Source organism: Myotis daubentonii, chromosome 16 (assembly GCF_963259705.1).
Source record: "Myotis daubentonii chromosome 16, mMyoDau2.1, whole genome shotgun sequence".
Lineage (NCBI taxonomy): Eukaryota > Metazoa > Chordata > Mammalia > Chiroptera > Vespertilionidae > Myotis > Myotis daubentonii.
The window spans coordinates 20,751,222-20,779,057 of NC_081855.1; the positions used below are offsets into that span (position 1 = coordinate 20,751,222).

General features: G+C 57.8%; 1 protein-coding gene across 8 annotated transcripts; it reads left to right on the plus strand.

The window, feature by feature from the left end:
- Window positions 1–27,781, plus strand: CAMKK1 (calcium/calmodulin dependent protein kinase kinase 1). Of its 8 annotated transcripts, none has more exons than XM_059669058.1 (16): window positions 1–124; window positions 8,716–9,117; window positions 9,940–9,987; window positions 10,647–10,700; window positions 10,998–11,049; window positions 11,327–11,460; window positions 11,792–11,828; window positions 12,644–12,665; window positions 14,080–14,168; window positions 17,354–17,553; window positions 19,779–19,832; window positions 20,548–20,621; window positions 22,168–22,255; window positions 22,415–22,543; window positions 23,141–23,244; window positions 25,763–27,781. In XM_059669058.1, exons 2-16 carry the CDS (start codon window positions 8,758–8,760, stop codon window positions 25,833–25,835), a joined length of 1,518 nt encoding a protein of 505 aa, XP_059525041.1. In that variant the 5' UTR covers window positions 1–124; window positions 8,716–8,757; the 3' UTR covers window positions 25,836–27,781. The 8 variants fall into 8 exon arrangements, 7 of the variants coding, with proteins under 7 accessions (XP_059525041.1, XP_059525042.1, XP_059525044.1 ...); XM_059669059.1 differs by having other exon boundaries at window positions 49–70; XM_059669061.1 differs by lacking the exon at window positions 1–124 and adding an exon at window positions 720–860.
- Window positions 27,782–27,836: the final 55 nt, after the last annotated feature.

Here is a 27,836-nt window from a genome sequence, read left to right on the forward strand (position 1 = left end):
AGATTGAAACAGAAACTCAAGAAGCCAGGATTGGGGGAGATACGGGGCCGTGTCTTGGACAAGTGGTAAGGTGAGGCGCCAGAGGATTCACATTTGGAGAACAGCATAACTGAGCCAAGGGTTGGTGAGTTCGCCAGGGGAGAGTTGGGGGCAGAGTCCCCGGAAATAGCCGCCTTGAGGGTCAGGTCGTGCTGGAGTCCCCTCCATTCCCTCTGGCCCAGCTAAGCCAGCCCTTCCCCAGTGTGAAACTGCTTCCGTGTCCCCTACGCACCCAGCAGATGGCGAACCCCTGGACTGCCATTCAAGGCCTTTCTCCCCGGCTCTCCACCTTGACCCATTCCTCGTCGCCAACCTCGCCTTTTCCTCCCCTAGTGCGCACCTCGCTTCCACCCCGCGCCCCCGGGAGGGGCGCTCTTGCCCAGGCCAGGCCGAAACTGCAGGGGACAAAGGGTTTTCTGGGGGAAGCACCGGTCCCCTATAGGAAGCCCAGGCCGCGGGCTGGAAGAACTCGGGGTACTCCGGCCAGACTGCTTCGGGGCGCCGGGACGTCGAAGGCTCGGCTCCGCTGCAGGGGGAAAGGCCCCCCGGGAGCCGCCGGCGCGCCGCGGCCCCGCCCCTTCAGGAGCAGGGCGGGAATCCCGGGCTCTGATTGGGCGGCGCCGGGGAGGCCGCGCGGTCTGACCAATGAGCGCGGGCCCGGTGCGGCGGTGGGCGGGGTAGCGAACGCTGCCCGGAGCCGCGGCGCCGGCGGTCTGAGCTGGGCGATCTCGGGCCCCGGCGTGGCGGGCAGGGTGGGGCGCGCGCCGCGGGAGCGAGCCTGGCCTCCCCCGGGGCCGCGGAGACTGTCGCCCGGCGCCGAGGTAGGAGTCTGCCGGCAGGGGACCTGGAGCGGGAGGGGGCGAACGCCCGAACGTCTGCTGGGAGCCTGCACGGGAGAGGGGGGTCTGCGAGGCCGAGTCTAGGAGGGCAGCTGGGACCTCTACCCTGCGGGGTCCTCCCCCTTATATCTGCGGGGCCGGTCGGGGCTACGCGGTGTCTCCCAGAACCTGCTTCTGTTGCGCCGGCAGCGGGACCGCATCTACGCGGGCGCCCCGCCATCTGCGTCCTCTCCCCGGCTCAGGTCTGCGGGGCTGCGTGCACACTCGGCGCACCACCCACCGCCGCCCCAGTTCCCGGTGGGAGGCCGGGTCTGTGCGGGGTGGGCCCGGACGGGTGCACCCACGTGTGGATCTGCGCGGAGCGCTCCTCCCACACGGCCCTCCCCTGACTCTTCGTTCGAGAGCTGGGGGGCGGGGAGGGGGACAGGGGCTGAATGGGGCGGTTGGGGCGTGTGGCCTTAGCTGCGCAGTCCTCCCGGGCTAGGGCGCGGTGGAAGGGGATGGAGCAGGGCGGTGCCGGTGGGCGCTGCGTCTTCTGGGGGCACAGAACTGGTGGCTCGGAGGGCGCACACGTGCGCGGGGACCTGTGTGTGGTGTTTGGAGGCGGGTGTGCGTGTGTCACGTGGACACGAGTGTGCCTCTGTGTGTGTGGGGGGGGGGGGTGCATTACAGGGATAAGTGGTGTGTGAGGGCTGGTTACAGGGACGTTGGCATCCCCCTCTCCCGGAGAGGGCGTGTGTGTCTTGAGGGCACAGGGGTGTGTAGAGAAAGTTATGTCCCAGGTCACAGGACTGCACCTGGATGGGCGCAGAGGGGGTTGTCTGTCTGCCGAGTGGGCGGAGGAGTACGGGAGGAGCACACAGCTTGTGTCCTTGAGGATCCCAGGGAAAATGCACCGGCTTCCCCCACAGCCCGCACTCCTTCATTCGGACATACAGACTGTGCACCCACTGTTTGCCAGACCCAGTGCTAGGCCCACAGACTCTGGTGACACCTACCTCCTCCTTGACCTCTCACCCCCAATCCCACAGCAGGCAGAGGTATCAATTTGAACCTCACTGGACTGAGTCATTCCCCTGCTCAGAATCCTCCTCTGGCCTTTGAGGCCCTTCTGGTTTCTGTCGTCCCCCGCTTCCCCTCCTGCAAGCCAGTCCCTGAGTCCCCAGCCAGGAAATGGCTCTCTGTCATGGACGATGTGAACTTCCACCCTCTCCCCCCTCTGAAATCGTTACTCAGTGTTCATGAAAGAGCTTAAACGCCACCTCTTCCAGGAAGCCCTCCTGAGGCCAGGCACCGTGAATGGCAGGACTTTCTCACCCAGGTGTAACTCGGATGGCAGTCAGGCCCCTCTCACATGTGGAACACGCCCCTGCAGCCATTGGCCGCCTTGCTGTTCCTCAGACAGAGGGAGCACGGTTCCACTTCACAGGCCGTGTAGTTGCTGTTCCACTGCCTGAAATGCCCTTCCAAGATGTCCACACTGCTTGATCCCTCACTTCAGATTCTGCTCAGTTAATGCATCAGAAAGGCCCTTCCTCACCACACACACCCCAGCCCCTCACTCGATTTCCCTTGCACGTTGTGCTTTTCTCTATAGCAGGTACTTGACATGTCATCTGTTAATTACAGGCGTTCTTGTTTGCTTCTTCTTGCCCCCAGTAGACATTAAACTGCATGAAAGCAGAGCCTTGATCTTTTTGGTTCACTGCTTTATTTCCCAGCATGTGTAGCAGGTGCTCGGTGAGTATTTGTTGCATGAATGAATGGCTCTGGATTTGTATCCAGGAGTCTGTGTCCCTGGCTGCTCCCCAGCCTCTGAGCCCCCAGTCTGAGGGTAGGTCTCCTGCCCTTCTGTCCTCCAGATTCCAAGTTCCTGGTCTGGGAGAACGGTGACCATCTATCTATATAAAAGGCTGATATGCTCAGTGTCCTTCCCTCTGTCCGGGTAATGATGTCACTTAGCAACGCCTGGCTTCCTCTCCCTAGCAACGACTAGCCTCCTTGCAGTTCTTCAGCCCAGGAACACGACTTGCTTTATAACCAGGTGCAAACCCTTTACACGTAACCAAATGTCTGTGAAGTATTTTCCCGTGCCTCATCTCATTTGATCCTCACACAAGTCCTAGAGTAGGTAGATAGGAGACTCGGTGGAATCCTATTTTCTTTTCATTTGCCGGAAAACGGAGATTTAGAAAGCTTAGAAACTTGACCCGACTGAAAAGAAGTAAGAAATGGTGGACCTTGAAAATGACTTCAGGTTTTCTCACTGCGCAGAATATAGTCAAACACTGCTGCAGTTAAATATTTTACCCTTTGTTCTCCCTGCGTGATCTACAACAATAATCCTGCTTCATGTTGATATTTACTGCTGTGTTGCTGGCAATTACCTGAAAGAGAAGTTGGGGTGCTTCGCTGGGCTGGAAAAAGTTTAGCTAAATCAGAAAGCAGGTCTAATTAAGCAAGTTTATTCTATATCTATAAAACAGTGGTTCTCAACCTTCTGGCCCTTTAAATACAGTTCCTCATGTTGTGACCCAACCATAAAATTATTTTCATTGCTACTGTTATGAATTGTAATGTAAATATCTGATATGCAGGATGGTCTTAGGCGACCCCTGTGAAAGGGTCGTTCGACCGCCAAAGGGGTCGCGACCCACAGGTTGAGAACCGCTGCTGTAAAAGGCTAAGTTGACTTGCGCATGTGCGATACATATAAAGCTCTTGCTGGCACCAATCGCATGCGTGTGTTTCGATCTGTCATTGTCAGTCGTGAATTTGGTTGACACTTTATTATAGAGAAAGGGCGAATAGCGATATTAAGAAGATATTTCTTCTAATTAATTTCCCTTCAATGTGCACGAATTTGTGTACCGGGCCACTAGTATTTGCATAATAGAGATGTTCCCTCTAGTCATTGGTGTGGAGGATGGGATGGGGTTCGGTCAGGATGTGAGCCTAGAGTGGGGAGACCTGTGTGGCCGAAGCAGTTGGAAAAGAGAGTGGAGGCTGAGTCTGGGCTTTTAGAGAGAATCAATTTGGTGATCTCCCCCTGCAGTGGGGAGATCCGGGAGGGAGGACTCCCAGAGGAGATGTCTGAGTTGTCCTCCAGCAACAAAGGAGCGGGAGGTGTGCTCCCGGCAGAAGGCACAGCTAGTTCAAAGGCCTGGCAGCAGCGGCCAGTCTGCCGTTCAGGAAGCCGTGAGTGGTGTGGTGCGGCCAGAGTGGAGAGTAAGTGGGGATGAGGGGAGCAAGGCTGGGTGGAAGGAAGAGGATGGGTGATGAGGAGGGCTCCTGGGGTCCTGGCCTGGGAGAACTAGGAGGGTGGTGGTGCCATCACTGCGATGGGAACAGAGGAGAAAGGGCAGACTTGGGGGACATGCTGAGTTAAATCGGGGCCCTGCTGAGTCGGAGCCGCCCAGGAACATGGAGGGGAGGAGACAGCTGGGTGGGAAGAGCTGGACTGGAGGCGCAGACCTGGTTTGCAGAGGAGGAGGTGCCCTGGTAAAGGGTGAGGTCTGGACACCATCAGCCGAGTGCACTGAGGTTGCGCTGAGGGTTGCTGTGCAGAATCGGGCAGAGCCCACCTTGGTGCTTGGGGCCTCCATCCCCAGGGATGGAGGAAGGGGGTGTCCTCGCAGCAGGCATCCTCAAGCATGACTTGGCAGCAGATGACGCCCGGGCCTCCCTTGAGGGGAATGAGTCATCCCAGGCAGAGGCGGGGAACGGGAGCCGCCAAGGGCACCCGTTGCCGGGGCCATCCAAACACTTGTCAGGAGCATAAACACAGGAGCCTCTCTGATGTCAGGGCCACCTTCTGTGTCTGCCCGGGCGGCGAGACCGCCTCCTCACAACTTTCCCTTCTGGCTGGTCCTCTGCCAGTCAAGGCCCTGGGCCCTGGGTCTGGATCGTAGCTGGTCCCTGCTCAGCCTGGCCCTGGCGTCCACACAGCCTTCCAGGACGCAGACCGAGGCCGAACTGTTCCCGAAGTCAGCGCAGCCGGCGCTGCTTAACCAGCTGTGATGAGGGCAGGAGCTGCCTGCTCTGTCCTGCTCCGGGCCTTCTCTCAGGGGCCGGGTGGATGGGACTCATCCTAGGGAGAAGGTTTGGCCAAGCAGGATCTGGAGCCAGAGTCTGCATCCCTTGGGAATAGCCAGGCACTGGGGGGTGGGGGGCGTTTCCGGACGGGCACTGGGCCAGGCCTTCCCAGAGCCAGGGGACAGATAAGGGGTCCTACTGTGTACATCCAGGCTCTTGCTTGGTGGCTTCCTGACAACACATCCCAGTCCCACATTGGCTTCGTTTTCCAGCCTTGTCCACTTCCTTCTACAGCTCTGGGCGTTGGCAGGATGGTAGCCACCCATCTGATTCGCATATGAGGAAACTGAGGCTCTCACACACTCAATGGCTTGTTTAAGACAGCACAGCCCCAGCCTGAGAGGACAGCGTTGGGGTAGCTTTTCCCAGTGCGTGAAGGCCGTCGTCTGACCATTCTCAGCTGCAGGCCTGGGCTGGACCCGGGAGGCCCCGCCTGCCCAGAGGAGTCCTTGCTCTGACCTGGGCCTGGCTCCCAGACACTCTGTCTGCCTCTTTGCCCATGTGGTCCCTAGTTATCTGCTGAATCAGTTGCTACAAAGCATCTATGAGGGCCTAAGGTTGGGGTAGGCCTGGAGAGATCCCTTAGGGGAGCCCCAGAGAGACCTGGGGCCTGCCCAAGACACACAGCCCAGCCCCGCAGGCAGCCTCAGGATGGTGAACAGGTGACGGTGTGGGAAGTTCAAACTTGACCGGTGTTCAGGTTCCCACGGCCCCACAGTGCACGTGATCACGCTTACACACCCATGTAGACCGCACTGATAGATTTCTGTCTCCACGCAGATGTGTGCCTATGTGGGGTTCCCCCCGCCCCACATACACAGACACATGCTGTCACCCCAGGCCCACAGCTCTGCTTGTACACATTGTCTCGCATGTGGACACATGCCCTCACATGCACAGTCTGGGGCGCCAGGCCCTGTCGCCTGGACACGAGGCAGGAGCCTGGGGCCTCCCGGGCCTCCTCCTGCACAGACGTGCTTAGTCACCTGAATTGGATCCAGGCGGGAGGGAGGGTGGAGGGCCTGACGTCAGCCCTCACAGCCGCCTTGTGCCGCCCGCGCATCCATCTGGGCGACAGCGTGTGCCAGGCAATCACAACAGCAGCAGCACAACAACTCACTTTTACGGGGCTTCCTTCCTGGCAGGCCCAGTTCTGAGCCCGGCATGGGCGTTCACTCCTTTACTCCTCACCACCACCGGCTCCGGGAGCCGAGAGGCCAGTCCCCTCCCCTCCATTCTGCAGGCGAGGAAAACCCAGGCGCACGGTGCAGTCACCTGCCCGTGGGCTTGCAGCCAGGAAGGTGTAGAGCCTAAACCAGGTCCAGGCCCCAGGTTCTGTAAGAAGCAAAAAGGCTCTGCCCTGACTTGCTGTGTGACCCCAGGGCCATCCCTGCCCTTGGCTGGGCCCCTTTCCCCCTCTGAGAAAAGGGAAAGGGAAATAAGGCAGGATGGGCTCTGGTAACAGCCTTCCTCAGGAAAATCATGCAAATGTTATGGGCTAGGGCCACCTTTACCCTCTGTGGGTGCGGGCTCTGTCCCGTGGTGCCTGCCCTGGTCCAGAGGGCACTGATTCACTCTCTACTGGGCTGGGGCCTTAGGCTTGTTGGGGTCCCTTCTCTGAGGCTGTTTTCCCATCGGTCTAATGGGGATAGGGCTGTAATGATCACTATGGCAACCATTCACTCATTCAACAAATACTTACCGAGCTCCTACTCTGTGCCAGGCACTGCTGCAGACACCGATGATTTTATGGAGACAAGGCAGACAAGAGCCTTAATGTACGGAGTTTATATTCTGGTGGGAGAAAAGGGGCCTGCAGAGTGAGGGGGACAGGCAGCAGGCCCCAGGGTGGGCCACCAACCGGGAGGAGGGGCATGGGTGGGCCCGGCTTGGAGGGCTCCCTTCAACTTTGGCTTCTTCCCTCCTGCGAGGGGCCTGGTTCCCAAAGCCTCCCCGATACTTTAACCCCATTCACTGCCCCCTTTCACTTCCTCCAGGGAGGCCTCTCGTGTTCCAACCTACTCACTTGTTCCTTCTCAGCTCTTCCAGGGAGCCTCTCTGATGCTCCAGCTCTTCTCCTTTCTCATCTCCTCCAGGGAAACCTGGGCCTCTAGCCCCACCAACGCCTGCCACCCCCCCCCCCCCCCACACACACACTCTCTCACTCTTCCAGGTGCAGCCTCCTCTCTTTGCCTGTTACCAGTCTGGATTCCCTTCCCCCTTCCTTTCTGCATGTCAGCAGCAGCTCCATCACTTCCAGGCTTCCACTCATCCAACACGGGGTGCCAGGCACAGGGGCTTGGAATGCCCCTCACCCACGATCCTTTTCTAAGCCTTGCTATGGCCCTAGGGAATCTGGGGAGGGAAGGTCTTGCATCCCTAGTACAGATGGGGAGACTGAGGCTCTGAGTCAGGAAGGAGCCTGCTCACGGCCCCACAGGAGCTTGGCTGGTGGGACTGGAAGCCAGCCTGGGCTCCTCTGTGGCCAGAGGACTCCAGTGAGCCCTGCCTCCTTGACAGCTGTCAAAGCAAGGTGACGGGGGAACGAGGGGGTGAAACAGACCGTGTTCTCCAGTTGCTCTACTGGGTCAGAGGGAGTTACCACCAGAAAGGAAGGGCAGAGGGTCAGGGGTCACTCACTTCCTTTTCTTGAGAAGATGCCTAGTTTGGCCCAGGAAGGGGGTGGGGCATCGAGCTGGGGTGGGGCCCGTGCTTGGCCCGAGGAGGAAATGGAGCCCCAGCCTGAGTGTCGGCGTTCAGCTTGGGGTCCAGCTTCAGCCCAGGACTGTGGGCAAGGGTAAGGGCTAGGGCTGGAGGTTGGAGGTGGATTCGGGGTTCGAGTTCTTGGCCTCTGGCCTGGGTTGGGGCTCAGACTGCAGTAGGGCCAGGGAGGGTGTGAGGCCAGGCCAGGGGGAGCATCTCAGCCTGAACAGATGTGGCATACACTGTGGCCACACAAATACACTGGAAAAATAAGAAGTCTCTGGACAGCCCCCAGAGCAGCAGCCCCTGCCCTGATGGACCCTGTCCTGGGCTGCAGGCTCTGCTGGGCCAGAGACGGGAGTAATGGGAGACTTGCCCTGTGGCCCTGGAGAGGCCTCCCTGCAGGAAAGGAGAGAGGCCGGAGCCCCGGGGAAGTCTTCCTGGAAGCAGTGAGAGGGGTGGGAGCAAGGGGCTGGAATATCAAAGAGGCCTCCCCGGAGGAGGAGGTGCAGGAGGTGCATGGGCCTGGAGCACCAGGGAGGCCTCTGCATTACCAGCGCCCAGCTCAGCTTCCAGGCAGCAGCCTTGGAATGCTCCACTGTCTACTGTCGAGGGGTGAGGCTGGTGAGTCACTGGGCTGTCTGCTGGATGCCGGCCTCAGCTGACCCTGTACTCTGTTTCTCCCAAAGCTGCGGGGCCTCCCGTGTCTGCCCGTGTCTGTTCTGACTCCAGATCATCAGATTCTCCCTACTTCCCTGTGTAGCCAGCAAGGCAGACATGAATGTGCCTGTTTTACGGATGGGAATACTGAGGCCTAGAGGGCTGGTGTGCAGCAGAGCCAGATGAGTTCCTGGAAATCCTCCAGTTAGTAGGGACGGGTCCAAGATTGGCTACTGGCAACCCAGGCAGAGGGAACGGGCAGGGCAGAGGCACGGAGGTGGGACTCATAGGGTTGTGGCCACAATGGGAGAAGGGCCTAGAAATCTGACCTCCTTGCTCCATGGCCAGAATTGAAGCCTTTTCTGCCCTCATTTCTCAGGTTCCCAATAAGGCTGCACGGAGGACCCCCTTGACCGTGGCAATGGAAGGGGGCCCAGCGGTCTGCTGCCAGGATCCCCGGGCAGAGCTGGTGGAGCGAGTGGCAGCCATCGATGTGGCCCGCTTGGAGGAGGCAGATGGTGGCCCGGGGCCTGCCAGGAACGGCGTGGAACCCCCACCGCGGGCCAGAGCTGCCTCCATGATCCCCGGCAGTGCTTCAGGACTCCCCCTACCCCGACCCAGCCTCTCCACCAGGAAGCTGTCCCTGCAGGAGCGGCCAGCTGGAAGCTGCCTGGAGGCCCAGGCTGGGCCTTACACCACGGGGCCTGCCAGCCACATCTCCCCCCGTGCCTGGAGGAGGCCCACCATCGAGTCCCACCGCGTGGCCATCTCGGATGCAGAGGTTGGTGGGGCAGAGCTAGGGGGTGCCCATGAGCTTTTCCCTCAGTGAAGACCCTTTCTCTTCCTATCCCTGTTGTAGCTTTTGGTTTGCATACCCTCAGAGTTGGGGAGCTCACTACCTCACAATAAGGCCTCTTCCCACCCAGGGAAGCTCCACCTGACCCAACCTCTGCATCCTATACATCCCACCATTCCCAACCCCACCCAGTCCAGACTTTGGAAGTAAACCCGCCCTTGTCCCCCAAGAAGTCCTCTTAGAGATTTGAGGCCAGACACAGTGTCCTCCCACCCCAAGACTTCCCCAGTTTGAACCCCACCTCGAATCCTGCCTCCTCCAGTCTATTCTGACTCAGAAGCTGCCAGCATGCTGCCAGCCTCCGGGCTCCCCCTGGCTCTGTCCTTGCCGCTTAGGTCTGAACGTGAACCTGAGTACGGAGCAATCTATAGCCTTCAGAGGCTGAGCCTTTTATGCCTGAGCGAGGGCTCCGGTCTCTCGTCCCTCTTCTCATCCTTGTTCCTGCAATCTAGACCTCACATCCAGCGCCTCTGGAAATGCTTGCTCACGGCTTTCTTACAGACTTGGGTCTCCCAGACCTCAGCTTCCAGGCAGGAATCAGTGCATTTCTCCTTAGCCAGGCTCCCCATTTATGAGGCTTCTTGTCACCACCAAGTTTCCCCCACCCCAACTTGAAAGGTTGCTGAAACCCCCTGGGGTCTGGGAGTAAGGGATCTGGGGCCCGGATGGATCCCTGAACAGGATCCCGAGGTGAGAACAATGCTGCCTCTGGATCAAGCTTTACCTGATGCTTCCCCTCCCCGCCAGGACTGTGTGCAGTTGAACCAGTACAAGCTGCAGAGTGAGATTGGCAAGGTAGGACTGGGCTGGCCAGGAGCAGCGGGAATTTAGTTTGGGATTTTGCGAAGCCAGGCTGTCAGGATGCTCTGCTTGGTGCAGCCCCTTCTCCTCTGGGAATGTGAGGCAGAGACAGGAAGGCCCAGGCCTGGGAGTGAGGAAAATTTTGTCTCCTGTAGGAAATGACTGGTGTGGGTGGGGCTGATGGGAGATGAGTCCTGATTCCTGACTCCCCAGAGTTGTGGGGTTTTTTTTAATATGTTTTTATTGATTTTTTTAGAAAGAGAGGGAGAGAGAGAAAAAAACATCAATTGGCTGCCTCCTGCGTGCCCCCTCTCCCCCCAGGGATTGAGCCCATAACCTGGGCATATGCCCTGACCGGGAATCAAACTGGCGACCTCTCGGAACATGAGATGATGCTCAACCCACTGAGCCACACTGGCCAGGGCTCCCCAGGGTTTTGATGGAAGACTAGGAGGGACAGGGGGAGGCATGGAGCTGCATTGAGCCAGGCAGGGGCAGTTACCGAGGCAGGCCTGAAATTTAAGCCCATGGGTGGTGGGAGTGGAGATGGGATGCAGGAGGAGGGGGCCAGAGCTGTTCAGGCTCCCCTTGGCCTGAACCAGCCCTGGGGGAGGGTGTCTGCCCAGGCGGGGCTGACCTGTGCCTGTTCGCAGGGTGCCTACGGCGTGGTGCGGCTGGCCTATAACGAGAGTGAAGACAGGCACTATGTGAGTCCAGGGATAGGAGGGGGGTGTTGCCCAAGCCCTGCCCTGGAAACCTGGGGGGTGGGCAGACGCTGTGCTGGGAAGACAGAGGACGACCCTGTCTCTGAAGGGAGGGAACTCCCTGTCCCTAGGGGTATGCAAAGGAAGTAAAGGCCCCTAGACTCAGGTGTGGCCACCTCCTCACCCAGCTTAACCACTCCCAGCCACACCCTTAGTGGCATGGCAGGTGTCACATGTGACTGGCCTGTACTGCCCCCTGGTGGCTGCACACAAGTGACATGCCTGCCCCTCCCTCCTTAGGCAATGAAAGTCCTTTCCAAAAAGAAGTTACTGAAGCAGTATGGCTTTCCACGTATGTATCTATTGGGCCCTGTGCTGGGGCGTGAGTTGGAGGGTGCGCGGGGGGGCGGTGGGGGAGACAGAGGAGAAGGAGACCTCAGCCCCTAGCTAGTTTTTGGTAGGACTGGGAGTGGAGGAGGGACAGCATGAGCAAAGGTCTGGTGGTGGGCATATGCTTGGCGGGTGGGCGACAAGACCATGGTCTTGCAAGTTTTTGCTTGAGGCTGGTTGCGAGGCGACAGGGGGGCCCAGACTCCTGCAACGGGCTTGCCTCCTCTTCCTGGCCACAGGTCGCCCTCCCCCGAGAGGGTCCCAGGCTGCCCAGGGAGGACCAGCCAAGCAGCTGCTGCCCCTGGACCGGGTGTACCAGGAGATCGCCATCCTGAAGAAGCTGGACCACGTGAATGTGGTGAAGCTGATCGAGGTAGGCGGTGGTGAGCGGGCGGGTACCTGTGCCCGGGTCGTGGGGAGCACAGACCAGGGACCCTGCCGAGAGACACGTGTGGCCGAGGCCTCCAGGGACACAGCCAGACTTGGGACAGGGACGCAGCGAGGCTTCGGGGGTCAGTTCAGGCTGGTCTGGGGTGTTCTCGAGGTCTCCCTGAGGGTGAGCGCCGGTGGTTCCTGAGGCCTCATCTGTCGGTGGATAGCTGCAAAGTATACCGGGGGCCCTGGGGCTGGGGGGACAAGGAGGCTTGGCACTTCCACCCCAGGCCTCCTCAAGCCCTACCTCCATGTCTGCTCCCTCTGACCAGGTCCTGGATGACCCAGCTGAGGACAATCTCTATTTGGGTGAGTGACCCAACTCATTCCCCAAGCAGCTTACCTGGGGTCGGTCCAAGGGCTCCTCGGGGATACAGTGGCCTTCAGGGGGCCAGGGAGGAAATACACACTCTCCGGCCCTGGGTCCCCTTGCCCAGCCCTGCTGAAGCAGGCTCAGAATATCCAGTTAGAGTCCAACAGATATTTCCAAGTGCCCACTCTGCTGATCAGAGAGAGAATGGGCCGAGTAGACACAAGAAGCAGGCTCCCTGATGTGGGTTCCCAGACCCTGTCTGATAGCTCTGTGCCTCAGTTTCCTCACCTGTAAAATGGGGGTAATAATGGTATCTGCCACATGGGGTTGATGTGAGGAGTGAATGAGTCATTACATGTGAGAAGACATACTCACTGTGAATGCTAATGTTGTTGTTAAATTAAGTTCCCGGTGCCTGATTCATGGTTGGGCTCTGGAGGCCACAGGAAAAGGGGCAGAAGGAATGAACTCTGGCTGACAAATGAGAGGCCAAGGCTTAGGCTCCACTCCCTCTCCTACCTGCCTATCTGTTATGACCTTTAGGAAAATTTCTGCCCCTTCTGGGCCTCCGTTACCCCACCCTTGCCCCGTGAAAGGGGTCCACGCTGTATCAGATGAGGCAGGTCCATAGTAGACCCCACTCTTACCCATTTACCTCCTCTGATATTGTGGGACCCCTGTCCTGTCCCTCCCTCAAGGATGCCTGGTTGCCTGCCCCCTCCTTGACCCTCCAGAGCAGGGAGGGGCCTTGGCATCACCTGCTCTGCCAGCCTGGCTGCACCTTACCTTCTTTTCTTTTCTTTTCTTTCAGTGTTTGACCTCCTGAGAAAGGGGTGAGTTCCCCATTCCGATCAGGCAGGTCAAGGCTCACCCAGGCCTTCCTTTCCCTTCCTGTGTCCCTAGTCCTAGGGTCAGCTGCTCTGGGAGAAGGCAGGGGCCCAGGCCCTGCTTTGGGAAGCTCTGAGCTGGGGGCGGGGATGAGAGACCAAGAGGACAATCCTTTGAAAGAGGTCAGTGAGGCCGGAGTAGTGTAGTCAGGGAGGCCTCTGGAAGAGGGGTGGGTTTTGAACCAGGCCTGGAGGAACTGGAAAGAAGATTTTGATGGAAGAGGAGTAGAACGGAGTGTTTCTCAAGCAAAAGTGTAGAGAAGGGACTCAACTCTTAACCTCTCTTACCTGTACTCAAATTGCAAACGGCTCCTGCGGCTTGTTAAGTTTGTGAGTTGGGTGGGTGGGACTCCGTTCACTCTCGTTTACAAGAGGGGAAGCTGAGGTTCAGAGCGGGTAAGTGGCTTGCCCAGCACCACACAGCAAGTCACTGACGAAACCCAGGGATCTAACTCCCGTCTGCCTTCTTTGGCCGTCTCAGGATGTTTGCAAAGCAGCAGACACGGAACAGTGGCCATGGGCCTGGGCGGACTGGAAGCCCTAATTGCTGAGGCCTTGAATCCAGGCTATAACTTGTCTCTCTGCTGGGGGGCTCCTAAAGACCAACTGGGGAGGAGACAGGCCGCGGTGTCCCTTTCAGACTCAGGGGCTTTCAAATGTGTGTGTTTTGTAATTTACTGATTTGAGAGAGAGACATCGATTTGTTGTTCCACTTATTGATGCATTCATTGGTTGATTTTCGTATGTGCCCTGCCCGGGGATCAAACCTGCAACCTTGGTGTATCCGGACGACACGCTAACCAACTGAGCTGCTCGCTCAGGGCCTTGCAAATGTTTTTGACCTCCATTCAAAGGGAGAAGCATGGTTCACATTGCCATTTGCATCTGTCACTGACACCAAAGTTTTACAAAACAGCGCATGTCCGTATTACACAAGATATATTCTACTTCATTAGGAAAAAAGCAGTGTCAGGGTTCAGCTTGGGGTAGTCACCCACTAAATTGATTTCGTGGCTCTATATTGGGTCTGGACCTGCAGTGTGAAAAAGATGGCTCTATGTGGCATCTTTACAACTGTCTGGTTATAGGTAATAAAGTACTTAGAAGAAGGATTATCGCCCATCAGAAATTAAGATAACGCTAATTTGAAATGACAGTGATCTGAAGGGATATTTGTGTCTATTTGTATCACATATGGGAGGAAAAAGCTAATATCTTAGGTTCTGGGGACCCACTTGAGGATAGAGGGCTCCTGGGAGGTCTCAAGTGGCCTGAAGGTCCCCGCCCCGTTCCCCTTCCCCTGCTGTCTGCCTCTACTCAACCTGCTTCAGCTGAACACCCCTCGCCCCTCCCTCCACAGGCCGGTCATGGAGGTGCCCTGCGACAAGCCCTTCCCGGAGGAGCAAGCTCGCCTCTACCTGAGGGACATCATCCTGGGCCTTGAGTACCGTGAGTGAGGGGCCGCCTGCCTCCCGCCTAGGACTGGGGATGGGGACAGGGGACAGGGGACAGGGGACTGGGGTGGGAGACACCGGAGGGGGCGGAGCCCAGGTTGCGAAGGCTCTGAGCCTGTGTTGTCAGTCAGTGCTGATCTGCCAATCAGCTTCAGTTGGGGGTGGGGCCATGGACCTGGGGGCGAGGCCTAAACCTCCTAAAAGGCTAGGGCAGTGGTCGGCAAACTGCGGCTCGCCAGCCACATGCGGCTCTTTGGCCCCTTGAGTGTGGCCACGAAGTTTCAGTCGCACGGTACGTGCGTGCCCGCACGTGGTATTTTGTGGAAGAGCCACACTCAAGGGGCCGCAGTTTGCTGACCGCTGGTAGGGGAATGGGGTCCTTCCTGGTGCCTGGTGATCATCAAGTGACTCTGCGCCTTGGGTGTTCTGTCTGGCTCTCTCCCTGCTGAGCTCTTAGCCACGCTCAGCCTCTCTGCAGGGCCTCAAGAGGGCTGGGAAGGAAGATGCACGTCCAGCCGCTCCGAGCCTGTGCTGTCATGGAGCCTGTGGGTGGTGGCAGTGGGGGTTCACTGTGAGGGGCCCTAAGGGACAAGAGCTCAGGAGGAGGATGTTATCTTAGCCTCTATCTCCAAGTCCCTTTATTCCTACTTATTCACTCACTTATGAGCACCTACTGAGTGATAGCTGGGGGCAGGGAGTTGACAAGGGTCTCATGCCCAGTAGGAGGGACAGGAATCTAAGCAGGCAGATGACACAGTGCAGTGCCTGCCAGAGCTGGGGAGGCACGGGGCTGTCAGAGCACTGAGGGCTGAGGGAGGCTGCCTGGAGGATGCCACTTGGGACCAGGGTCCTGAAGGATGAGTAGGAGTTCGTTGGCCAGGCTTGTGGGATGGTGGGAGAAATACAGCAGGCAGAGAGAACTGGGTGGGCAGAGGCACAGAGCGGGTGGGCATGGACTCTTGGAGAATGGGAAGAAGTTCAGTCTGGTTGAGGCATGAGGGCCGGGAATGTCTCCGCAGAGGACGTTCATGACTTCATGCTGTCGTGTTGTGAGCTCGGAGGCTTTGAGTAGCAGAGGCGTGATAGGGTGACACCTTAGAAAGCTCTGTCCAGCAGCTGCCGGGTGGCTGGCTGAAGGGCGAGAGGCAGCCAGCTGGTTAGGGATGAGGCTGTTTCCACAGCCAAGTGACAGATGGTGAGTCCTGGATTAGGGCAGTGGCAGTGGGAGGAGACAGGAAGGAGGTGGGGTGGCCAGCACCAGTCCTGGGGAGGGCCCCCAGACACCTGGGCTTCTGGCCTGGTTTGGGGAGCAGGAGTGGGGCCCCCTTTCTCTAAGATCTTAGCTTGGTTTGTCAGGAGCATATTCTTGCCTTGGGAGGACAGGATGAGAGCCCAGCAGAGGTGACAGGAACCAGGACTGTCTTTATTGCATTTGGGCTACTCTCATGCCCCCAGATTAATATTCTCTTTGTACATGTGGGGAAACTGAGGCACCGAGCAAGGAAGGCTTTGCCGAAAGTCCCTAGCAAGGGCCTTGAAGTATAGGCAGGGGGCATTTTTACTCTGGTGTGGTCATTGGTGGGTGCACCAGCTTGGCCTCCACCCCTTTCCTATCCTGGGACATTATTCTTAGTTGAGGATCTATCTCCCACCCTCTTTTCCCCTCAACACCTCCCCCCAAAACAAACAAACAAACAAAAATAAGCTAATCCCACCTGACTTTTGGGCAAAGCCTCATCAATACCCAGCTCATGAAGGTGAAGGGCTTCCTGGGTGGATGGGTGGGCACCAGGGGCTGACAGGCAGGCCAATGGAGGACTGCCTCGCGATTCTGGTCCCTCGAAGGCAGACTTGAGGCAGCCCAGGAAGGCTCTGGCGGGAGCGTCCATCCTGATGCTTACAGATGGAGCAAATTCAGTGGATGCAACTGTGAGAGCAGCTGGGTCTGGAATAGATCTTAGAGTTGGGTCGGTGGGACTTGCTGATGAGTTGGCTGTGGGGTCTGAGAGAGAGAGAGACCTGGACAAAGGGCGACATGCTGTTAACAGAAAGGAAAAGACTGGAGGAGGAGCAGGGGTTTTCTGTTCTGTTTGTTTGGCGGTGACGGTGGTGGGGTTCCCGACAGAGAAATGGAGTTCTGGATTAGATGTCTTCTTGAGAAAGATTGAGCTGTCTACTGGAAATCCATGTGGACAGAGAGCCTGGCCTTCAGCGGGGAGGCCAGGGTTTGAGATAAGAATTGAGACACTTTCCATGGTCAAATACACAGCCTCTGAGACGGAGAGGTGTGTGTCACATCCCGCTGCTCATCTGGTACCATCACCGCAGGACCATTGGTGTTGTTGTTATAGAACCCGCATTCACTCGTTCCCTTGGCCCCCAGCCTTCCTCCCCTCCTCCGCTCCCCTCCCCTGTTCCCTCTCCATCTTTCCTCCTTCCCAACATCCTGGGTCTGTCTGTCCAGGGGAAAGTGTTAGCTGAGGAGGGAGCCTACAGTGAATAGCCCTGGGGCGGGGTCAGTGCCTTCTCCCCGCCTGAGCTGCCTGTCTCTTCCCAGCAGTGCTGAGCCCGAGAAGCAGGAAGAGTTCCCAGCCCACTAGCGAAGGCTGACCTTTACCCGGTCGGCCATGTGCATCCTGCAGGCCCAAGGCCTGGGATGCCCCCTTCCCTGGATCTCCTTCAGCCCAGAGTCCATAGGGCTCAGGCAGTGCCTCTGCAGGCTGCCCTGCAGTCCCACCCTGAGTCCAAGGAGCAGGAGCATCTCTGTCCGTCTGGGTGGGGGAAGGGACTGGGGAAGACTGATAGGCTGTGGGCCTGCAGACTGTACCCACGTCATCTCTGGGAGAGCCAGGGATGGCCTGTGCACTCCCCTCCCCCAGCTTCCTCTGACCTGCCCCCTCAGCAACAGGTGCCTTGATCGCCATGGAGAGAGCACTGGACTTGGAGTCCCAAGGCCGCTAAGAGTCCAGTCCTGGGTCTGGACCGCCTGGCCCGGCCTCAGTGCCTTCTCTGCAGAGCAGAGCAGAGGGCCCTGGAGTCCTCTTCTGGGGTCCCCCTCAGAGGAGGGTGTGTGGGCGCCTTCTCAGTTGGCTTCAGACAGGCTTCCCTGGCTGGGGGGCGGGTTTGGGCCACGGCCTGGGCCGCGGGCCCGGCCGGCGCTCCAGCTGCCTCTCTCCCCAGTGCACTGCCAGAAGATTGTCCACAGGGACATCAAGCCATCCAACCTGCTCCTGGGGGACGACGGGCACGTGAAGATCGCCGACTTCGGCGTCAGCAACCAGTTTGAGGGGAACGACGCCCAGCTGTCCAGCACGGCCGGCACCCCGGCGTTCATGGCCCCCGAGGCCATCTCCGATACCGGCCAGAGCTTCAGTGGGAAGGTGGCTCCCAGGGCCTGGGCCGGGTTGGGGTTCAGCAGCAAGGGGTGGGGTAGCTTGCAGTGAGGCCTCATTTCCAAGCTGAAGATGCCAGGGTCCTGTATCTCGGGGGTGAACACCAAACGCAGTCCCTTCCTTCATAATTACCTCTGCCTAGAGCAGTGATGGCGAACCTATGACACGCGTGTCAGAGGTGACACGCGAACTCACTTTTTTGGTTGATTTTTCTTTGTTAAATGGCATTTAAATATATAAAATAAATATCAAAAATATAAGTCTTTGTTTTACTATGGTTGCAAATATCAAAAAATTTCTATATGTGACACGGCACCAGAGTTAAGTTAGGGTTTTTCAAAATGCTGACACGCCGAGCTCAAAAGGTTCGCCATCACTGGCCTAGAGTCTGACAAGCGCCCCAGCTTTGGCCTCCTCTCATGTTCCAGCAAAATGTCCCCAAGGCGCCCCTGCAGCTGCTCTGTGCTGAGTTCTGGACGGGGCTCTGGAGCAGGCAGAGCCCAGACAGCCCAGCTCTCTGCCCTTCTGGAGGTGGCAGGGTTTGAACTAGGCTTTGAAGAATGGGGAGGATTTGAGGAGGAGGTGGGGCCCAGAGAACATGGGGGCACAGGCTTGGGGCACGGTGGGGCTCGGGCAGTGCGAGGCCTGGACGTTCAGGTCTTCTCCTGAGTGAGAGGCAGTGGGCAAAGCTCTCCGAGCAGGGGCTGCAGTCCCGTGTCCCCCGCACATGCCTGTTCTCACCTGTGGAATGCTGGCTCCCCCCGCCCCCATCCTGCCAAGGAAGCATGTGGATGCCTGTGTGGGGTGTGGGTGTGGAGTTCAAGAGAGAAGTCGGGTGTAGATAGAGATTCTTTTTTAATTTTTAAAAAATATGTTGTTATTGATTTGTTTTAGAGAGGAAGGGAGAGGGAGGGAGAGGAGATGGGAACATCCATCAGCTGCCTCCTGCTTGCCCCCCACTGGGGATCGAGTCTGCAACCCGGGCATGTGCCCTGACTGGGAATCGAACCAGCTACCTCTTGGCATGGGAGGACGCTCAATCCACTGAGCCATGCCAACTGGGCTAATTTTCAATTTTGATATAATTCCAAATTTACTGAAAAAAAAATATAAGAAATATATATACATATATATATCTCCAGATTCACCAGTTACTGACATTTTGTCCTATATACCTTTCACCACTCTCCCTGTGTTTATGTGTAAGCGTATGACATTCTTCTGAACCATTGGAGAGTTAAGTTGGAGACCTCCTCCTCCTTTATTGTTAAAAACCTCAGCGAATTTAAAAAACACACACAAAAAACAAGGACATCCTCTTATATAACCTCAGTACAATGATCAAAATTAGGGAATGTATCACTGATGAAAGACTGTTATCTAATCAGCCTTGTTCAGATTTCACCACTTGTCCCGATACTGTCCTCAGAGCCCTGTCTCCTGGTTCAGGGCCGGATCCAGGTCCGTTGCTTAATCCACTTGTCACATCCCCGGTCCCGGAGTCCTTTCACCTGGAAGAGCTTGGCTTCTCTCTCTCCCCTGACCTTGACAATTTGAAGAGAACAGGCCTGTTACTTTGTAGAATGATGTCAGTTTGCGTTTGTTTGTGTTCCTGGATTGGATTCAGATGAGGCATCTGTAGCGAGAATATGTAGGTAGAGATTTGAGAATATACTCCCATACGAGATAAAGCAGATACCAGGAGAGGAGGTGGGGTTCCAGAAGGGGAAACAGTGAGAGCGCATGCCAGAACCAGAGCGTGGGGGAGCTGGGGAGAGTTAGGGGCTAGCCCTCGGCCTGGGCAGGGCTGTTTCTGGGGTCCGAAAGAAGGTATATGGTGGCTTCTCCAGTGATCGCTAGGACGAGGGGTGATGAGCTGGTTTAGCGCGTGTAAGTTCAATACGCCATCGTTTCCTGCCGCTTCTGTGTGAAGGGTACAGCATGTGACCTAGAGGTAAAAGAGGTTCGCACCTATTGAGTTAAAAATGTATCTAGTTTGGGCCTGTTCCAAAGAAACCTGGAATCCCTTAAGGGCAGGGCCAGGGCTCAGCACAGAGTCGGGCGTGGAGCCAGGGCCTGGGAGTGTTTGCTGAGTGACTACATGACTGAGGAAGGAGGTGCCCTGCACGCCCTCTCCCACAGCCCACTGGAACTGGCAGGCAAGGGGTGTTGGTTCATTCTGGGGGGACTGATGGGAGCTGTTTTCTTTCTAGGCCTTGGATGTGTGGGCCACGGGGGTCACGCTGTACTGCTTTGTCTATGGGAAGGTGAGTGCTGGGTGGGCTGGCGCCGTGGGCTGGGCCCAGCCGAACCAGGGTGGCTGACAGGAGCAGGCCCTTCCTCTGTGTGCTAAAGTGACGTGACATTTGAAAGGGGCCACTGCTCTCAGAGAAGACAGAGGGAAAAGAGGCTTTTTCTGTTTTTCTCTTATCCCCTTGGGAGGGGATTCATGTGCAGGCGTCCTGGGACAGCAGCCACCCCGAAGGCAGGTGTGGATGGTGGAGTCGCCACCGCTCCAGCCGAGTGCTCCGGGTCCTGTCCCTCGATGCCATTCACTTACACACATTCACTCAATCGGTTATTCATTCAACCAGTCGGTTTTGACTCCTGCTCTGGGTCAGGCTGGGCCTTGGGGACACCCGACACTGACTTGGCCGAGATCCCTGTCCCCAGGTGCTCCCACTCTAGTGACCGCACTGAGGGGCAGGAGGGAGCCTCAGTGAGCATGTTCCCAGATCCCAGGCCTCAGAGTGGAGGCCTCCCTGCCTGCCAGCAGCTGTAACCCGGTGGGTACACCCAGCCTCACGGTTTCCTCAATGACTGATTTGGTCAGTCAGTGTTTGTTGAGCACCTGCTGTGTGCCAGGCCCTGAACGAGTTAGACGAGGTTCCTCCCGACTAAGGGGTCCCAGAGAGATGGGGCTGGTCTCCAGCACGCGTTAAGGCTCTGGGCCTACATCCTTCGCCTGCTTCTTCACCCCAGTGCCCGTTCATCGATGACTACATCCTGGCCCTGCACAGGAAGATCAAGAATGAGGACGTGGTGTTTCCTGAGGAGTGAGTAGTCCGCCACAGGGGCTCCTGCCCACCCCAGGGAGGCGGGCCTTTGGCAGAGCTTTTCCCCTTTGAAGGCCCCGCCCCCGCCTGCAGATCTGGAGGGGGGGGGTGCTGTTCCTGGGAGGGCCCTGAGCAGATGGAGGGGGGACTGGCTCAGGGCCTCTGAGACATCGAGTGGGATGGGTCCCTGTGCAGATGGAGCTCTGAGGCTGGGAGTGGGGCAGGGTGACCATGTCACACATTCACACTGCTCCTTCCAGAAGGCCTCCGGGGGGGCCAGGGCACCAGCCCCATGCAGACTTCTGGACCCATGGGGAACCTCCACCCCACACACACACAGGTGGGCAGGGGTTTCCAGATGCCAATGTGCTGCCCCATTTCACAGATGGAAAAGTGTAGTCCTGGGAGAAAGTTATCAGTGGGCCTGGGATTGGAAGCCAGCCCCTCCTCTCCCTCCCTTTGTGACTGAGGTCTCTGAGCCCAGAGGGACTGTATAGAGAGGCCGCCCCGCTCATCCACGGTTCTTCTGATAATGACGTTGGCTACCAAGGCTCCTCAGTCTTCAGGGCCCTCCTGCCCTCTGCCCAAAGTGCCCAAGGCAGGTCACAAGCCAAGCTAGGGGTTTTCCTCTGTGACCTCTGCTCTCCCGTGCCCACTGCCTGTCTGGTCCCCAAGCCCTCTAAAATGCCCCTCTTATCATCTCTTGGCTGCATTGCCACCTGGGTGCCTGCCTGGGTCTCCCTGCTGTCAGCCTCCATCCAGTCCAGCCACCACAGTCAGGCCAGGTTGACCATGATAAAGCACAATAAATCTCACCATATCTTCAGCTGTTTGCGAGGCTTCCCAGAGCCCACGGGGAGAGGCCCCACCCTGGCCCTGCATTCCAGGATGTCTGGGTCCTGCTACCACACAGCCTCCTTGCCCTGCAGCACTAGGCATCTGGATTCCCACCCTTCCCTGCCATGGCCAGTCACCTGGGCCTCTGCTCCTGCAGGACCCCTGCCAGGCCAGCATTCTCCCAGCCAGGATTCAGTACCTAGGACAGCAGAGGGCAGCAGGGCCAGCAGTCCCAAGAGTGGGTTCCCTCTCTGCAGGATTGTAGGGATGGGCTCCCCAAGAATGGTAGCAAAGAAGCCCAGAGTTTGGGCAGAGACAGTCCAGGCTGATGTGGGGCTGACGGTCCTGGTCCCCCGTCCCCTGAGTCCCTCGTCCCTGCCCTCATTCTGCTGGGCAGCCATGTGCTAACCCGCTCACCTCTCTGGGCCTCGGTCCCCTCTATCACGTGAGAATCTTTCCTGCCACCTCCCAGGTGGAGGAGAGGATAAGACGCTGAGTGGCAGCGTCTGGTGTCCTATAAAGTGACTCTTTTCACATTATTCCAGGGGGCACCCCTGGGGGTGCCCCCCTGGTGTCTGAGAAGTGAGGGGTGGGTGTGTCTCTGCCCTGGGGTGCTAATCAGGGAACCCCTGAAGCAGGATGGAGAGGGAGAGGTGGGAAGGAAATTATCCTCATCAACCATCTCCCCTCATCTCCTTCCTCTCTTTAGGCCAAAGGTCAGCGAGGAGCTCAAGGACCTGATCCTGAAGATGCTAGACAAGAATCCCGAAAGGAGAATTGGGGTGCCAGACATCAAGGTGGGGGAACCATAGGCCTCAGTTTCTCCTGTGGAGAGCCCTACCCCGGGACTTGTGGGTTGGTGGGCATTGGGTTCCCTCAAGGCTGTTGTTGGTGGCATGCCCACGGGCCTTTGCTCACTGGGTGTCTGACCCCTCCCTGTCCTCCCGACTTCACAGCTGCACCCGTGGGTGACCAGGAACGGGGAGGAGCCCCTTCCCTCAGAGGAGGAGCACTGCAGCGTGGTGGAGGTGACCGAGGAGGAGGTGAAGAACTCCGTCAAGCTCATCCCCAGCTGGACCACAGTGGTAAGAGGGTGAGGGGTCCTGGGAGGAGGGTGTGGCCATCACCTGAGACTAGCTCTCTGCTGGGCCCTGTGGGGGTTTAGAAGGCCACCTGGTGGGCCAGCCCCGATGCTACCAGAGGCCCCTGTTCTGCTGGCTTTCCGGGAACTGTCCTTGTGGCAGAAGGAGGGACGGAGTCGGAGAGCCAGGGTGCAGCAGTCTCTCCTGGCATGTCCCTCAGGCCGCTGCACAGCTTCCTCTGCGCTGTCCGGCACAAGCACTCCTCACCCCATCCTTCCTGCCTCAGCTAGGAGGCATTTCCCGTGCCCTCAGGATAAAGCCCCACTTTCAGCTGGACATCCCAGGCCCCTCAAGGCCTCCTTTTGGCCTCTGAGCCCCCCAGGCACCAGTTGCACCGGGTTCCTGCCAATTCCCGGAATTCACCCTCAACCATCGTCCTCTGTGCCCTCATCCTTCCCTCTGCTGGAATACTCTTCCTTTCTCTGCCCACTCAGCACGGCCCACCTAGCAGCTGCCCCCCAGGGAGTCCGAGCAGAGGCTGCCAGTGGGCCTGGTGCTTGGGGGCCTGTGTTCCTCATGCTGACGGACCTGCCCTCCTAGATCCTGGTGAAGTCTATGCTGAGAAAGCGTTCCTTTGGGAACCCGTTTGAGCCCCAAGCACGGAAGGAAGAGCGCTCCATGTCTGTCCCAGGAAACTTACTGCTGTAAGTACCGGTGGGCTGAGACCTGCAGGGCACCCCCTGGGGTGGGGGTGGGGGCGGGGGGGGCACATCCTCCCACTCTCACTGTCACTGGGCCGTGAGGCTGAGCTGAAACCAAAATGTGGGGTTTGAGTCCGAATTTGTTGTCTCACAAAACTGAAGATTGGATTCGCAGACAGAAGGGGTTAGTGGAAGCAACGTTGATTGAGAGAAGCCAGTCCTGGAAGAGGTACAGCTGGGGTTCCAAAAGCCGGCCAGTGTCCAGAGCTTCCGTTCCATGTTGCAGTTGGGTGTAGTTCAGCATCCAAGCTAATTAAAGTCCATTAGTCCCATGTGTAGAGTCCCAGGTGGCTTATGGCACCGGAGCCAGGAACCTCGCACGCTCTTTTGTATCCATGCTTGCTAGCTTCTGATTGGTTCTTTCAAAGACTTCTGCCTTAGCAATATTCTTGTGATTGGTTATTTGCAAGCTGCCTGTCTTAGTAACATCTGTACCTGTCTCCCGCATGTGCCTTTCCTTCCCGCCCAGCTGGGCTGTCTTAGTAACTCAGCCTCGCTGGGTTCCCCGGTCCTGCTTCCCCCTCCCTGGTCCCGGTCCCTGTCTACCTAGCTTCCCTCTGCCTCCTTACGGGGAGACTCAGCTGGGCCTCCGAGGTGCCTGTTTGCACTTCTTTCCTCAGCCCATGGTAGGGTTTGCAGGAAGGCCTCATGTCTGCTCCTCATAGAAGGGCGGCTCGGCTGTGGAGGGAGGGCGCTTCTGCCGACTTCCCGGCGTGGGGCAGTGCTGGCTGCTTTCCTGAGTGGCCCATGCTACCTCCAGCCATTGCGGAGGCCCTGTGCCTGGTCGGCGCTCTGTAAACGCTCGTTCAGCAAGTGAGCACGGACAGGCCAGCTGCCCGGGCCAGGGAAGGGGAACCCTCCTTTGCTGAAGGCTCCCTACTGTGAACCAGGCATGTGCGGTCACCACCTGCTAGAAGTCAGAAAAGCAGTTCTGCAAACCTCCGAGAGCCTGGTCTTCAGCTTGTCCGCCTTCTCCCACTAAAATAAAACAAAAGTCAGTTGGGGATGCCAACGAGGTCTGCGGAGTTTGCGCACAGGCCTGCAGACAGGAAGCCGGGCGAGGGTCCTGGACCCGCATTTGGCCCTGGGACGCGGGTGCCTTCCTCTGGCCGGGGAAGGGAGCTGCAGGGAGGAGGAGCTGCGTCTCCAGCCTGCTGTGTGGGGAAGGCGTGCTCCCCAGAAGGTGCCAGACACAGTCCAGGTACCTCGGCCTCTCAGGAAGGAGTCTGTTCACTTGTGCTGCCCAGGGAACCAGACAGGGGCTCTGTGAGGCCGCCCGCTCATGAGTGGGCCCTTTAGAAGTGCCGGGTCCCCTCATCATGGACAAGCTGGTGTCTGCTCCCTGCCAGAGGCTGCTTACCCTCAAGGATGTCCATATACCAACCGCTTTTCCTCCTCTTGACAAACTTTCTGGTCAGTGAGGGGTGAGGGGTGGAGTCTGGGAGAGGCTCGGTGTCCCTGAACTTCCCCTTCCCTTGTCTCTTCAGTAAGTTGGCCAGGCCTGGGGAGGGGCCTCTCTGGCTCCTCTAGGTCTGCAGGCCTCGGTGATGGCATTGGGCTTAGTGCAGGGAATCACATACTTAGCATCCAATGCAGCCACTTCTGAGCGTGAAAGAGGAAGCTATTACTAACTATGCCCAGACTGCACGCATGGTCAAAGCCATGCCAGGAACCTGGACATCTGGTCACCCTAGCTCCGTGCCTGCGACTCCGCGCCCCCTAGTGGTGGGCCAGGCCAGTCACAGGCTAAAGACATCCTGTACCCATCTAATCTATGCCTGGCCCAGGGCTGGACTGCAAGTGAGGAAGGGAATCGTTGTCCTTTTATAGCCATGTTAATGGGGAGACAGGCCAGTTCCCTTTATTAAGTACTGGGCCTAATACTCTCCAGCTATAATAAAATTCTGTAATTCTGTGACTCAAGTTTAATTTTGAAACGCAGGTTTTAAATTTGTCCTTGATTGACTGTTTTGTATGCTTTGGGATAATAGTTGAAGCTCTACAGTCAAGTTAAATGGAATTGATCCTTTTTTAAGATATCCAAACCTGTTCATTGGTCATTTTAAAAAGGAAGGTCTTAGGGGGGGAATCAGATACTGGAAGCTGTTGAACGTGTGACATCATCCCAAGATCGACGGGTTACTCTACTTGCACAAGACGAAGAAAATGTAAAACCAAAGCCCCTCTGCTCAGGACTGTGGGGGCTGATCTAGGCCTACGTGGAAGGCCTGCGAGGGCGCAGGGAGGTCAGCCAAGTCAGAGCGTGTGAGGCTCCAGACTTCATCTCTGGGCAGTAGGGAGCCATGGAGTGTTGTAAGCCAAGATTTGGGGTAGGGAGACCAGCCAGGGGCCACGACGCAGGAAGGTGAGCTTGGGATGCCTGTGAGTGTGCGGAGAGTGTCCTTTCTGAGTGTATGTTCTGAGCCCTGAGGTCCCTCTGCCCCTTGGTTCCCCTGAACAGGAAAGACGGGTGTGGTGAAGGCATCAAGAGCCCGGAGCTCCCTGGTGTCCAAGAAGACGAGGCTGCGTCCTGAGCCCCTGCATGCGCCCAGGGCCACCCAGCAACACGCTCATCCTGCGCCTCCAAAGGCCCCTGCACTCATGTCGACAGCTGCCCCTGCGGGCAGGGGGCTGGGGACTGTGGACCCTCTCCTGGCTCCCCTCCCCCCGTCATGCTGCATGACCTCTGCGCGTGTCCGAGACAGGATTGGAATGTGTGTCATCTGGGGTTTGGTGGGCAGGGCTCCCTCGAGCCTTTCTCCTCGTCTTGGCTCTCCCCGTGGAACCCACATTGTGGGGAAGGTAGGTACGCTCGGTGCCTTAGGAACCCCACATGGCTCGTCGGCAAGGCCCAGAGGCAGGAGGCAAGAAACCGAGATGGCAGGAGGAGGCCTGGCTTACCACCACTGCAGAGACCTCCCACCGGGGCTGGGCAGGCCGAGCTCAGCTGCCACGCACATGGAGGGGTGTACCCTGCCACCTCGGGGGGCGCTGCCAGAGCTTGAGTCTGCTGAGAACACTGGTATGGAGTCTCTGAGTCTTCGATGGGTGTTCCGGGGCCTCACTGGGGCAGGGGCCAGTATTGGAGAATTCAGATTCTCGTTCTGTTGTCTTTTACTTTTGTTTTTTACATGGGGGCAAGGGGCTATAAAGACCTGCTTGGGAACAGCACATGACCTCTCCAAAGCTGTGGGCGGTTCCTAGTGCACCCCACCCTTACGTGCAGCCAGTTGAGCTGAACTGACCTTGCCGGATTGTGTTCCACACCCAGCACTAGCCAGAGAAAGGGCTGAATTCAACTCTCAGCAGAGACCTGAGCCAGGAGCACCACGTCTTCCCTGCCCGCATCACTCCCTCTGTGGCTCCTCAGAGCATGGCGGCAGGAGAGGCACCAGGGGCCGACATGGCCTGAGAGCCCTGGACTCACAGGGCCGTGGCCTTGCAGATGCTGAAGTAACTGGAACCCAGTCTCCAATCCTACACCGGCCTCCCCATCTGGCCCCAGAAGCTGCCCTCACATTCCTACGCTGAAGGACAAACTGCCCACGGTGAAGGCCGCCCTAGAGTGGGGCCTTGGTGGGGCGTGCATGCTGGCAGGCGGCCATGGAGCGGCAGGCCTTCCGCCACTGCCTCACCCCAGGCCAGTCCCCATCCAGCCTGCCCCGAGCTGGAGGGCTGGACTGTGTGTGTTGACCGGCCAGGCTGGGGCAGACATCTCTCTGGGACTCTGATGGCGTGGTGTTCGCTGACCAAATGCTCAAGAGATTGGCCTCCAAAGGACAGCAAAGCAGGACTCATCAGATACCTCCCCTGGAAACGTGGGCCAAACAAGCGGGTACAGTGGCGGGCGTGGGTTTCATCTCGCAAGAGGACTTGTGCCGAGAAGGAAGGCAGGCCGGGCCGGAGGAGGGTCCCCCCTGCGCATCTCCGTGCCTGTGGGTGTCCGTCGCGCCTCCCCACACACGCATGTGCGTGCCCATCCGCTGCACAGCACACTCGCATGTCTTGCACTGGCACATGCATCTGTAATATAGTTTCTATGTCTATTTAAGACTGTGAGCAGCACGTGGCCCGTCATCATTGGGTCCATGTTTCTCCCTGGCTCCTCTCCGCTAAAGCATTGTAACCAGGGCTTAGGAAACAGCTCGGCACTGTTTTTAAGAACACTGTCATAGAGTTCGTGGGAGGTGGTCACCGACCCGCAAGCTTTTGTTGAGCATCTCTGCGCTGGGGCCTGGCGGGTGGGGCCTCCAGGGGGCGACGTCCATCGGACTTGCCCTCGCAGAGCTGCAAGGTGAGCCTGGCTTCGTTGGCCAGGTCACAGCCTGGATGGCGTGCTGACCCCGCCGCCGTGGGTTTGGGTTGGCATCGTTTTTGAACGTAGCACACGTGATGAGTAAACTCCATAAGAGTGTTTTAAAAATTAACTTCTCAGGAAGTGAGTTAAAAACATTAAAAGCCCTTTCTTGAGTTAAAACAACAGCACGTTGTGTGTATATTCTGTGCTTCTGGGTGTGTTTTCTCGCCAACTGGCT

Bases quoted from the DNA above. Each gene is read 5' to 3' on its own strand.
- CAMKK1 (XM_059669058.1), top strand. From the start codon at position 8,758: ATGGAAGGGGGCCCAGCGGTCTGCTGCCAGGATCCCCGGGCAGAGCTG. The intron at 11,461-11,791 runs GTAGGCGGTGGT...CCCTCTGACCAG, and splicing joins ATGTGGTGAAGCTGATCGAG to GTCCTGGATGACCCAGCTGA. The intron at 17,554-19,778 runs GTGGCTCCCAGG...TTTTCTTTCTAG, and splicing joins GCCAGAGCTTCAGTGGGAAG to GCCTTGGATGTGTGGGCCAC.